This window comes from Crocodylus porosus, unplaced genomic scaffold (assembly GCF_001723895.1).
Source record: "Crocodylus porosus isolate Cpor-Errol unplaced genomic scaffold, CroPor_comp1, whole genome shotgun sequence".
NCBI classification, from domain to species: Eukaryota; Metazoa; Chordata; order Crocodylia; family Crocodylidae; genus Crocodylus; species Crocodylus porosus.
The window spans coordinates 67,683,424-67,696,729 of NW_017728906.1; the positions used below are offsets into that span (position 1 = coordinate 67,683,424).

Consider the following 13,306-nt stretch of genomic DNA (forward strand, 5'->3'; position numbering starts at 1 on the left):
TGGGCCTGGCCCACAACTCACCAGCACAACCCTAAAATAAATTAAAAAGAATCAATAATCTACTAGAAAGTAACCATTAATATGTGATATTGTTCTTTCAGATCCACTGGTCAATAATTTGTAATGGGACCCTTTTTCTTAATAATGTAAATGTTTTATATACACAGGTGTATGAGTACCCCTGAGGAATGGCAGGTGGAGAAAGCAGCTCTGCAGAGACTTTATTTCACTGATTCGTCTAACAGAAGAGGCCTAGATGTTTCAAATGTCAGTAAATCTGAAGATGGGTGGGCAGGATTTACAGCAGTAGCATGTTGCCAGGGGTAACTGGCTGCATTTTTAACTGTCTCATTGCTGGCTAATTGCCACTAGAAATAAGCAAACTCATTCAAGGGAAAACAAAACCCGCTGTTCTAAAGCCGAGTCAAACTGTGAACCAAGATTATATGACGGTTTAGATAAGTGCCTTCTGCTTCCTGATCAACACATTGTTGTATTCCTAATTCTGTCCATCTGCTGATGTTCCCTTGCTTTCTCTACTGGGTCAACAGTTATCCTAATATGTTCCTTATCTGTGAAGAAGGGAAAGGGGGAGAAATAGAGTATTAATACATACGGTATATTACATATGCGGCTATCAGAGGCAGATTTTTGATGGAACCCATTGTAAAAAAACTGGCATCATACCATGGCTGGGAGCTTAAGATTTGGAGAAAACAGACAACCCAGCAGACTTCCAGACTGTATGGTGGATTAAAAATAATACCAAAGGTAGAGACTTCTTCATGGGAGAGGGGGCACACAAGCAGTCTTCTGATATGAAGAGTGAGACCTGAGGAAAAGAAAGCTTCATGATGATGACCTACAGGTTACCTGGGCATCACCGAAAGAAGAAAATGGCATTCAGAGAGAAGGAAGTAGGTATAGTGAGGGGAGTGGTAGGGGAAGGTTTGGAAGAGAGAAGGAAAAAAAAGTAACAATAAAAGCAGTGTGAAGAGAGGAGAAAGAAGAATGCACAAGAGTTTAATTTTTACATAAATATATCCAGAGATAGTGGGTATCCAAATGCTCTAATGAGAACTTGGCACAACTGACCCCTGTTCTTGAGGCACAATCAAAGCCCATTTAAATATTTGGGACAAAATTTCCATAGTCTGGGCTCCTAAATTTATCTTCAGATGCACTGATATAAATGGCCTGATTTTCAGATTCAGTGAAGAGAAAGGAAATTATGAGCGATTAGTATCTTTGAAAACAAGAGGTAGAAATTTTCAAAGGCATAACTGTGAGTTAGACATCTGTCAACCTATGTACCTCCTGTACCTTCACCTGGGTTCCTAAGCATGGATTCAGGATCTTAACTTAAGGAAGCCAGGTTTGCCAAAAAAATACAAAAAAATGCCTGGATTATTCCAAATTTCAATACAATGTCTCTCTTTTTCCAGCATAGGTACCACAGACAAAATAGCAATATATATTTGCAGCATATTTTTTATTGAAAATCAAATTCTGTGGGCATCATCAGTTCACAAAATCCTATCTGAAGTGTCTGAAATAACTTTTTAACACCATATTGTAATAACACTGTATGATTGCACAGCTTTCTTCAGTAATATGAAGACCTTTCAAAGGATCTTTGGCTCAGACTTGTTGCTTTTCCTTTTAACCTCTATGAAGGCATCAAGGCCCATAAGAGCTACATGTTCATTTCTCAGTGAACCAGCACTTCCCACATGCTGTAGAGATGATCTTAACACTCAAAGCATGGGTGAAGCAGCCTGCCATATATGTACACTTAGAACTGTGCAAAGGGCTGCCTCTTTTCTTGAAGGGTGCTTTTTTTTTCACCTGTAGTCCTATGCCACACTAATATCTCTCAGGAGCTCAGTTCTCTACACAGTGCAAATAAGCTTCACCTTATTGTCATGAGCCATGCAGACTAAGTTGTCCTGGACCTAACTCTCCCTCTCCAGTGTATCAGAACGGTGGGTGAATAATTCAACCTTCCATCTGTGCTATTTCTTATCCTTACCCTTTTTTACAGTATAACTAGAGTACAATGTCACAGAAGCCTATAAAGTTCCCTTAAGGTATGAACATATAAACAATTTATCATGAGGTACAAAGAAGTGGGGATTTACCATGTGCCAACTATTCCATAAGTGTATGTGTGCATGATCTGAACCCGTGGTAAATAGAGGCTATACCGCCATAAGGGACCTTTCTTTCACTGAGGGCTAAGCCACCACATAAGTTACCACACGGCATTTTTTATTTTCCATGGAGTAAGAGCATGGATATGGGCAGTTACATGCAATGCGGTAAAGCTCCGTGATCATTGACTATGAAGAAACTTGTTCATATACCCATATTGTTACTTCTTGTAGTGTTGCCTTTAGTATCTCTGGGGAATCATGAAGCAGCCATAAATCCATGGAAAATGCCTGGCTAAACTGAGAGCATAGCTGTTTTGCTATCTCTGTGGTGATGCCAAGCAGCCAGGAAGTACAATAATTTTACAAACGTAGCTTAAATTCCCCACTTCAGAGTTCATCACCTAGCATCCTCCTTGAATAAGCTACACAGTCTGTGCATGTAGCAGTTTGCAGTTGATTCTTTTTTTAAGGATGTTTTTTCTAGCCATTTTCTAAACTGGATCTGGAGTACTGACTGAAAGGATAAATATAAATAACAAGGAAAAGGCTACCTTGTTTGAGTCCCTCTCTTTTGCTTCAACTAAAGTTGTCCCCCTCCACTCTTGTTTTCTATTGTTCTGTTATTCAAAAGAAACCATGTAAGGAATTTGCCCTCTGAGTCTCTCCTGGCCATCAGGAAGCCAGTAAAATGCCAGTACCATCTGCTGCTCTGAAAGCAGGTGAGAAAAAAGATCAGGAGACTGATCTGGGGGCAGACATTCCTAAAAGGCACCACAGAAAGAATAAAACAAACTGGAGCTTTTTAGAGGAGCATTCAGGAAGCCTGCAGACTGTAACACATACAACATGGCACAACAAGTTGTTGGCACTTCTGGGACTCTATATAACAAGCCTAAATTTGGCTGTATTGAAGAGTCACTTACTTACCAGCCATAAAGAGAGCTGCCAGGAAAGAGGAATAAAAATGTGAAAGGAGAGCCCACATATGCTCAGTCCTGATTGAGTGTTTTCAGTGGGAAGCTGCACAACTGCATTTTGGCTGGCATGTGCTCCTGTGTGACGCTATGAATCAGTTGTCCCTTTCTCCTCTTGACAATGTTTCAAAATGGCAGCTCCTAAGACTAAACAAGCCTTGATGGCTTTGACTATGCCCTGGCAGAGACCAAGAACCCCTTTCTCGGGGCACAGACCTTGCCCAGGTTTCACTTTGGTGAAGGTAGCCCAATGCCGGTTCATTCTTCTTTATTGTCTTCTTAACACTTTGGCTTCAAAGACGTTTGGTATAATTAGTGACTTACACATTTTTAGGTTAAACCTCTCAAAACCACCAGCTTGGATCTTCTTTTCCTTGTGGATAAACTGCAACCGTAAGGGTACACATTTCAGTTTCAGTAACAAAACCCTTCTTGGCTATGGGGATGCTTTTAGTCAATGAAGGGTGCAATGCATGCATATTCGCAAGTACATAAATGGCAGCAATCAAGGTTATAATTGGCCAAACAATGTGATATTTGTATTATTTTTTATATAATCATCTAAACATCATGTCTAACAATTTTGCTATTCCAAGGCAGTTGGGACAAGACAAATAGCCTTCAGCCGGTTCTAACCGATGTACAGAAGCCCCAGTATTGTACAAATAAAAGAGGTTTAGAGTTTACACTATATACCTGCAGGCAGGGACTTCCTACTGTTACTTATTTGCAGACTGCTTTCTAAAATAGGGGACCCATGACAAAGGGATGCTAAGGTGCTACCATAATACATTTAATAAGTATTAATTAAGGCGGTTCCAGAGACATTTCCTCAGGACTTCCATGAAGATGTCATACCCTAGGTGGGCCACTCCAGCTCTAGCTACAGGACCACCTGTTGGTGCCTCAGCTCTCACCCCAGCTCCCTAGCCCTTGCTGCCAATGCTCCCCAGCTGTGGGCCTTGCTGGCATCCTGGGATGAGCCATGCCATGCAGCACCACCCTCTTGAGGGAAGGCAGGGCACAAAGCAGAAGCCAGAGGAGGGATGGGGAGCGTGAGGACCCCAGCTGCTCCTGCAGCTGGAGCAATTGGGCTGTAGCAGCCAGGTGGGAGCCTGGAGGGCCACAAATCAACTCCTTCCCACCAGTTGGAGAGCCATGATTTAGTGGATTTTCACAAAGAGAATTGAAACCATTCCTTTCTCTTTCACCACCTTCATTTCACTATGCCTTCATTTTCTGTGATTCTAATGGTGGTGGGCTTAGATGGGGTCATAAACACTTCTAAAAAAAAGGCTTCTAAAAAAAGGTCCAGAATCTGATTCAGAACCATCCATTTCCAGTCATGTGAAGTTCTCATTTCTGTCTCCACAGGGTCACAATTCTCCCCTTCACCCTGTCACTTAGGTAATAATACTGACTGTCACTCACATGGGCTCTTGGGCCAGGGTAATTTTGAAAGGAAATTCCACATTTGGAGAAAGGAAGAAAAACATTACCCTGGCAGCTTTATTTTATTACATCAGAAGGGTAACTTCGCAAAGCAAGGTGAAGGGAGCCAACAGGCATAATAGATTAATTTAGCACATGACTTTTTAGATTGCCATGTGGTCCCACAGTTTGCCACATGATTGTTGTCATTCCAAATATATTTGTGTATAGCTGGTGTTACTTGAAAATGCATCCTGGTGCCAACGGTTGCTTTGAAGCAATATTTTGCTGTTTCGAAATATTACAGACACCCTTCCTCTCTCATACAGATAATACAGATGTACACCATGCAGTGAATAAACACTGGCAGAGGAAATAAACTGTTTGCTATTTTATGTAACTCAGGAAAGAAAGAAAATATGATTTTTAACACATTGTGTTCTACATTTATGCTGTGATCTTTAGAAATTCCCAGCCTAGTTTGTCATTATTAGGATAAAGGGCTTTCCTACCATAAGCGGAAAGAAAGACACACATCCATTGGACACACATCCACACTTCCTGCTGTAGCTGCCCAAGTTGTCCTTTGAATGGGATCTTAGAAAGAAGGCAACTGTTGAGTGATCCTAAGTAAAAGGGTGCTGAGAAACAGTTGCAGTGTGGCAAGATTTACATCTCTAGAACTCTGACCCTGATGCCTTGTGTCCAGTTTTGCAGCCCAGAGTGGTATAAAAAATATCCATCATCCAAATTCATATACGTATTTGTTAAGAAGAATTTGAAATAGACCTCATTGCTATGGTGGATCCTGAACCTGTTGAAATTAATCTAGGATTTTTGCAATTAGGTTTGGTGAACCCAGGATTTAGCCATATAAATTTAGCTCTGACATTTGCAAGCAGCTCATTTTTCTTATTTTAGACACCTGGATGTTGCTACTGTAGATTCATGCCACTAGAGGAAATTGGGATTGGCTGAATTATTTATTGCAAATAATACATCACATGCAAATTTTGCTCCCGCTTGCTCTTTTTTTCATGGTCAAATACTTTGCAGCCTGATTTTACTTTCTACAGGTGTATTTGATATTTCTAAGTGTTATGCAAAAAATGTCAAATCATCCATGTCAGCCATTTGCTTTTCATGGTGTGTGATGGATCTGCAAAATTACATTATCTCACTTCTGTTCCTAATTTGCAGGAAAGGAACTTCTTGAACAGCAGAATGTTGAGTAATAAATAAAATTCATTGGATGAATACAGTTCTTGAATGAATTATCATGAATATGAGGTGACTAGCCAAACACGGGTGACATTTACAAGCAACAGTAAATCTGTCTTGATGCTTTTGTTTGTTAAAGTATTTGCAAATGATTTTTGAGTTGCATCTTACTTGTGCTGTAAATCAGAGTGACTGAACTTCAGTTACCGGCTCTTGTGTTTTTATCATTTGTCTAGAAATATTTGGCATTTTCTTTAAAGTCCCAGCCTTAGGAGATATTGACTTGCATGAGAATTTCAGCCTTCATTTTTTAAGTCATTTTAGCCCCCAACATGTAGGCAACAAACTTGAAAATGTGACCCAGGAGTATACTGAAGATTCAGAAAACAAGGCAGCAAATACAAACTATATCTTATGTTAAAAAATGATATTTGGGGATCTGAATCCTAACTGAGAGATCAGCATTGAAATCAGGACGTTCGTTTGGATATCCTTCACTCAAAGCAAGAAGGAATATGGTATCTTCCTGTTACACACTACAGTTTTAAAATAGGTGAATGGTGAACAACAGTGTTTTCTTGAAATCATCACATCACAGGGAGAGTGGCAAATTAAGCTGTCAAACAGTGCATGAATAACATAGGAATGATGTGTAAAGCCACCTTGATAGAAATTAACAAAATAGCAAGTTTTATTTACAATTCAGTTCCTTCTTCTGTAGCAGTGCAAAATGCATAAAAAGGCACATCAAATTCTGTCACTGGGAACAGATCATCCAAGTCTCTGTCACAAACTTCTAAGGTTGCATTGCATATTCCTACTAATGTGAATAAACAAATATGCCTCAGCTATATTTCTAATTGCATCAAACTAAATAGCTGTGGAATTAGCACACATAGATTCAGTTTTCCATATCCCTCTATCTGGTTTAACACTTCTGTTGCTCTACATATTACATTTCATATGCTGTTTGTACAGGTACATATTCTTTTCCCCTGTTTAAATTGTTTTGTTCGGTGGCTCTGAGTTCAGTAGCCACATACTAAACTAAAAAGTAGAAGCTGGTCTTTAGTTTTCATTTTTACACTGTTACTAGGGAAGTAAAGGTTACTAGAGGAAGTGGTGTCTTATCACACATTCAGCATTGCACAAAAATAGCCTTGAAGTTAAATGCATTAATGCTCTTCCCCCCCCTTAAAATACTTGTACCAAAATGGGCCATTTTGGATATTGGTAACATGTTTTTTGCAACCTATATAAATATATAGAAATAGCTTGCAGCTTGTATGGAATTTTAAAAAAATCATGGTTAAAATATTAAAAGAATGCACTATTTGGTTCAGAAGTTAAAGACCCAGCTAAAGATTTCATAACCTGAGGCAGATCTCTGAAGCTGAGCTGCATTTTTGGTGGGGGTTGGGGAGACAGCACATCTAGACATAAAGGCTGTCTCTGAGGAGGCTGCGATAATGTGCCTGCACAGCGTGGGAGATCAAAAACCATATGTGCTTTTCTGTTTCAAATGACCCTTTTTCATAACCAAGGCTTTTGCCTGTACTTTTAAGTGAATTTAGCACTGGGAAAGTTGCTATACTGACAGCCCTGAAAGGAAAACTCCTCTGTGTAATCCACAGTAAAGGGACAGACCAGTTACAGTCAGGAGCATAACAATAATCATCTGATTCTCTTCTCCTTTGCACCTCACGCTTTGCCCTTTGCAACGGTGCAAAATGGATGTAAAATGGAAGTATATTCAAATTCTCTTTTCTCACAGTGAGGCAAGATTTTGCATCCACATTGCCCAGATGTAACTAGCCAGACAAAATGTAAAACAGGGAAAATAGGAGCTTGTTTTCTTCAACTCTGACCAAACAAGACCTGATGATCCTGTGTATCCATCCCTTGGCCCCTGGACTGAGGATGCTTACAGTTGGACAGTAGGAGTCATTCACTTCATTTGTGACATGATAACCTATGCCCAGTGAAAACTGGGCTGAAACTCAACAACTTGTATTGTGCTATTGGCCACCAAACGTGTAGCAGATGGTAACGTTCTTTGGCCATTTTTATTTAGCTTCTGGTAGATTTGGATTGGTGACCTAATAGTCAAAAGCTACATTTTCATCTTATACGGTTGTACATACACTCACACACATGCATGCATGCACATGCATGTGCGCGCACACACACACACACACACACACACACACAAAATCTTGAAATGTATATATATAATTAATCAGGGCTGAAATTATACATATACAGATCAAGATCATGAAGCATCAATCTAATGTATTTTATGAGCTGTACAATTATTAGATACTGGTGACTGTCATGCTACTATTTTATCAGCGGGAAAAGCTTCAACTAGTGAAAGGCAGCACAACTCTATGGACTTCCATATAATGTTTTACTTTGAACATTCATTTTAGTTTCCTTTGCAGAAATTAAACACTGCAACCAGATGCTTGCCTATCTTTCCACTGACCATGACTTGCATACATATAAGGTAGACGGTAGCACTTCTGAATTTAGTCATATGCTACATCCTGTGCTCCTCCCTGATTAAGATCTGTAGATTGTAGCTGAGGAGACTGACTAATTGATTTTACAGAAACTCAACTACATGGCTTCCTGTGCCTTTTCTACTATGTGTGAGGAAAAAAACGAAAGTCTAAAAATCTAAATGTTCAGGGTGCCTGGCTTTTACTTCCTTTTATACTCACCTAAATATGTGGAATTATGCAGTCTTTGTGCTAGCAGAAATTTTTCAGTGGATTACCGCAAAATTTCCCCAAAGTCCCAGATCATATATCTTTATTGATCAAGGCCCTGACTGCCCTTCATTTTTCTTGACCTCAGATCAAGGCGGAGGGTGAGTTACTGGAACAAGTGAGGTCCTTGTCTTTCACTGCTCACACCAAGCAGCAAGCCTGAGTAACCAAGGTCTGCTGTCTCTCTGGCGTAGGTTCTTAATTTGACTCTAAAAGCCTGCAGTGTGCTCCTATGAGGTGCCAGCACCATTTGGGGCTTAAAAACTGAGCATCTCATTGAGACAAAGTCCTTACTCAAGCAAAAGCCCTGGTGACTTAATGGAGTTACTCCAAGGGATGAGCTTTACTGCATGGGAGCGGCTCACAGGCATTCATGGGTGTAGTTGATCTTGCATGGAAGCAGATGCAGGATCAAAGCTCTCAACATAGCACACATGCCGAGAACTGTAGCTCACACATATTACCCCCCTTCCTTCCCTGCCCTCCCTCACCCACACAAGGCCTATTGGAAAGCCCAGTCTCAGGTTGTTTAGTGCTTCCCCACTGAAAGCTGAAGAAAGTGGGTGAAATTCTCACTCAACTGAAGTCATAGGCAAAACTCGCTAACTACGGGGATCTATAATTGAAAAGACTGTGGGGGTGGAGGAAGGGGAGGAGCAGGGAGAGTAACCAGGGACCAGCTTCAGACATGAACAAAGCTAATAGATATTTACAGAATTTGAAATTCGCAAATCAAATGAGGTATATAACCCTATGGTGGTTTACAAGGTTGTTTCAACCAGGAGTTATTTTGTAAATGAATACGGGTGAGCCCATTTCACATAAGATAACTTGTATTTGTTAGTTTTACTGTTAGAAATGTTTGTTGTATTTAAGAAGATGCTACAGAAGATCAAACATGGTGATCATAAAATCTGAGCTCGGAAAATATTCAAAACATATTTAGTATTGATGAGTTCATTTGCACAAAACATCCTTTGTTAAGCCATCATGATGAATTTTAGAACACATATGCTTTGTGTTCAACAGTAGGTTAAAGATGTAGATACCCTGAATCCTGTAAGTTTTCACATATTTATTCTAATAAATTTAAAGTTTGGTGTGCTGAAAGGAACAGATTGACTGTATTAATATAAGGGCGGAGATACAGAAAGGTTTACTGCAAAAACCTTGTGTTAAATACAAAACATTATAATTAATATATTAAAAAAGGAATCTGACTAATTTTTTTTGTTCAGTGACATTTTAAACAAAATTATCTCCGATTCAAATTTATATGAATTACACCTAATCTAGTCTAAGTGTTGTAGGACTTGCAAGAACATATCAAGACCCCAAAACATTGATTTTAATAATCTCCAATGGTTTCCTGGCATCACGTATCCTAGCTTTCGGCACTTACGCTTCTTTCATTCTGTGATATTCTCCAAAAGACAGCACATCAATACCATCCAGGTTTTAAAACATTTTATTTTGCATATTAAAAAAATTGTGCATTCCAATAATTAAAATCATTTGAACAAAAAAAAAAATGGCACTCGATTAACTGCATTTTACAGCTCGCAGGACCTTGGTACAGCTTTGCATTTATTCTGTGTGTTACTAGTTTACTGTAGTCCCACCCAAGTTCTTCTTCATCAACATGCAAGCTCTTTCATGCCACCAGGACCAAAGCCAGACAGGCAGATGGAAAGGCAGCGCCTTCATTCAGTGTCAGTAGTTCTTTCTATTCTTTTGATGTGAAAGGGGCAGTACAGTCATTTAAACTTTATCCAACCGCTTTGCATCTTACAAAGTTAAAACAGCTAAAAGAAGAAAAATAAGAAGGCAAGGCTTGTGGAATGTACAGTGCATCATTTGGAAAGGCAGGTTTCATTACGATTCACCCGCTTGCTTCTCCTGTTCAATTGCTAAAGAAAGAAAGAAAAGAGAAAAAGAAAATAAAAAAAAGAAAATAAAGATCAAAATACTTCAAAATGCTAAACATTTGTTTAAGCGTGTTTGGTTTTACATGGTTAAGTTGAAAATGGAGAAAATTAGCAACACATTTTTAATTGTAAATGGTACTACGTGTTAATTATAGTATATCTGTAATACATCTTTTGTTATAGATCTATTAGAACCTATCTGAGTCACACACACTGCATATTACAATTCATGTCTCGATAATATTTCAGGTCTCCCTCCCCTCTTTGTCTCCTGCCTCCTCCCCTTCCTATTGTGCAAGATATAAAACTTACTTTCTTTTGAAGGCAGTGGATTTTTCTCTTGCGTCTCTGTCTTCTTCAACTTGGACTTATCAAATTTCTCAATTTCAGCCATGTCTGGTTTGTCAGACATTTTTGCAGATCCAAGCTGTGCATACAAAGAAAGGAGAGTTAGAACTCCACCGCCCTTTTTTCTTCAGAAATGCAGTTACGCGCTCTCATGCCAGCAACCCCACCCCCTTCTCTTTCTTCAAGTCCTATGTAATAACCATTTTGAGAGGGAGCAGGGGGTGGAAGATACTGGCATATTAATATACTAAATTATATCAAACATATTGTGTAATAAACTTTGTGGTGGAATGCAAATGACTAAATATAGTCAAGACTGCTTAAATAATTTTTTTTTTTTAACTGAAGGAAATCAAAATGCTTTATCATCCAAATCAGTTTTCTTTGAGTACGGATTTAATCCATCCTTAAAACAATTGTGGCTTGTGAAACCCTGCACGCTGCTCTGAAAAGAACAATAGGGAGGATGGCGCCTGGAAGGGGCTGTTATCTTCAAATCAGACCCTTATTTTTTTTTTTTTTAAATCTACATTAAAAATAAGAAACCGTGCATACAGCATGCAAGTAGGGTCTGTTAATCACATTCTTCATCTTGGGGTCTGTCTGCTCTTTCCTTGCCTAGCACATTTGGATGAAGTCCTGCATTCTTCTTATCTCACAAAGAAATGCAGCTGCAGTCTGAGGAGCCTCAAACCACCGCCCTTTTTGCTGCCTGTTTGCTGCCTCACTTTCTCCTTCCCAGCACTGCAGTCAGAGATTCAGGGCTGCTCCACTTGAAACAAAGCTCCTCTTGGTGCCTGAAGAGCCATACAGCCGCCAGCCCCCTTGCAGCATCTGCACCTTTCAACAATACAGTCCATCCCCCCTGCTTTATTGCAGGGTTGAGATTTTAGCACACATCTGCTTGTAGTAAATTCCACTCTAAAAAGCAGGCAAGTAGCAGTGAACAATGAACACCTCCAATTGTTGTCTCAGAGATACTAGCATATTGAAATAGCATAGAGTGGAAAAAAAAATCATCAAAGCCCAGGATTTTTATCAACCAAGAACAAAGGAACCAGGCTGGCTACTCCCATCTTTTAATCAGCCTCTTTTTACAGGTAACATTTTGTTCAGTCTTCCCAACTTTCCAAATGCCAACATTTTTTAAGCGCTTCCTTACAATTAAAAACTGTTGGATGCTTTCTAAAGTCACAGGAATATCCCATCCTGAAATTTAGTTAACAATGAGGATACTGTCCAAGAAGGATTCATTTTAAAATCCACACTCAATGGATGAGGTATGGAGAACTGCATGCTTTAAAAGGGGAAAGGGGGGGAGGAGGGATAAACCACCACAGTTGAAATATAAATTGTATCCTCACCAGTGATGCTCTGCACAGAAGTAACTCTGGTCTTCGCAGCTGCTCCTCTGCACTCCAGTATAAAAGGGCTGTCTCTGCATGAGCAGTTATAGTCTATCTATGCAAATTAGGAGTGAGGTCATCCCAGCACTATTAACTATTTCACTGCCGTTCCCCTTCGCTTCCCTTTTTTTCTTAAAAAAATTGTAAAAAAACCCAAAACCCACCACGCTAAAAAAGCCAAACCCAGCAACAAAATCCTCTCCATACAGCATTATTTTTGCGGACCGCTATCTTTGAAAATGGTTGTGAAAAGGGCTCTTTGTACACCATCCTTGAAATCAGGAGAAAAGGCCTGTAGCACCATAGGCAGGACATGCATTCCCGTAGAAGAAAACTGGCATTGTAGGCAGAGAGACAGTAAAATGCTGTTGGACCCCAATACACTGATGGGGGAAAAAATCAAATTGGTGTCACTCAGTCACTCATTTTTCATGTCCATAAAGAAGGATGCTGTGTATAAAGAAGGATGCCTGTGTATTTCGATTTGCTGTTGTTATCGCGCTCTCAATTCCCTTAGCTTTGAGGCACACTGATATCAGACTATTACATCTAGCCACTCAATTCCCAGTCATAGGAAAGAAAATAAATCTCATTTTAAAATCACCTTGATGAGAGGGTTGGCATTTTAACAGACAAGAACTACCGTCCAAAGATGCCATTCTTATTAAGGAGACAACTTCATTAAACTCAATGAGAAGTTCGACTTAAAAATGAATGGCATATTGTTACAAAGTGCTTACATCTGTATTTGCTGTTTGTCCTCATTTTATTGATTTCCTTGCTGTATATATGTATGTGTATGTAAATGGGATGAATGATGTATGATATATCCTGTGCATACATATAACTGCTGCTGAGATGCTGCTCAGTGATAATGGCCATGTCATGGTGACCATCTTGTGCTGCTTTTCCAAAAGTACTGTTATATTTTTGTTCACAGTTTTTGTGGATTTTATTTGGCTGAGAAATATCTTCTTAGTAATCACGTTACTTTGATTTCTTTATTTAAATTTAAAAAACAACCTCCAGTTCTCGCTGACAGGCAACTCCAGAAACTGGCCCCCTGCT

The 13,306-nt window shown here is 39.4% G+C and overlaps 1 protein-coding gene across 1 annotated transcript; it reads right to left on the minus strand.

The window, feature by feature from the left end:
• Positions 1-10,008: 10,008 nt before the first annotated feature.
• Positions 10,009-12,392, minus strand: TMSB4X (thymosin beta 4, X-linked). Its single transcript, XM_019529318.1, has 3 exons — positions 12,197-12,392; positions 10,797-10,911; positions 10,009-10,466 (listed from the first exon to the last, which is right to left on the minus strand). Exons 2-3 carry the CDS (start codon positions 10,894-10,896, stop codon positions 10,432-10,434), a joined length of 135 nt encoding a protein of 44 aa, XP_019384863.1. The 5' UTR covers positions 10,897-10,911; positions 12,197-12,392; the 3' UTR covers positions 10,009-10,431.
• Between the last annotated feature and the right edge of the window lie 914 nt (positions 12,393-13,306).

Excerpts from the sequence above, each read along its gene's own strand:
- TMSB4X (XM_019529318.1), bottom strand. The coding sequence starts at position 10,896 with ATGTCTGACAAACCAGACATGGCTGAAATTGAGAAATTTGATAAGTCC. Across the intron at positions 10,467-10,796 it reads TCCACTGCCTTCAAAAGAAA|CAATTGAACAGGAGAAGCAA; the intron begins GTAAGTTTTATA and ends TTCTTTCTTTAG.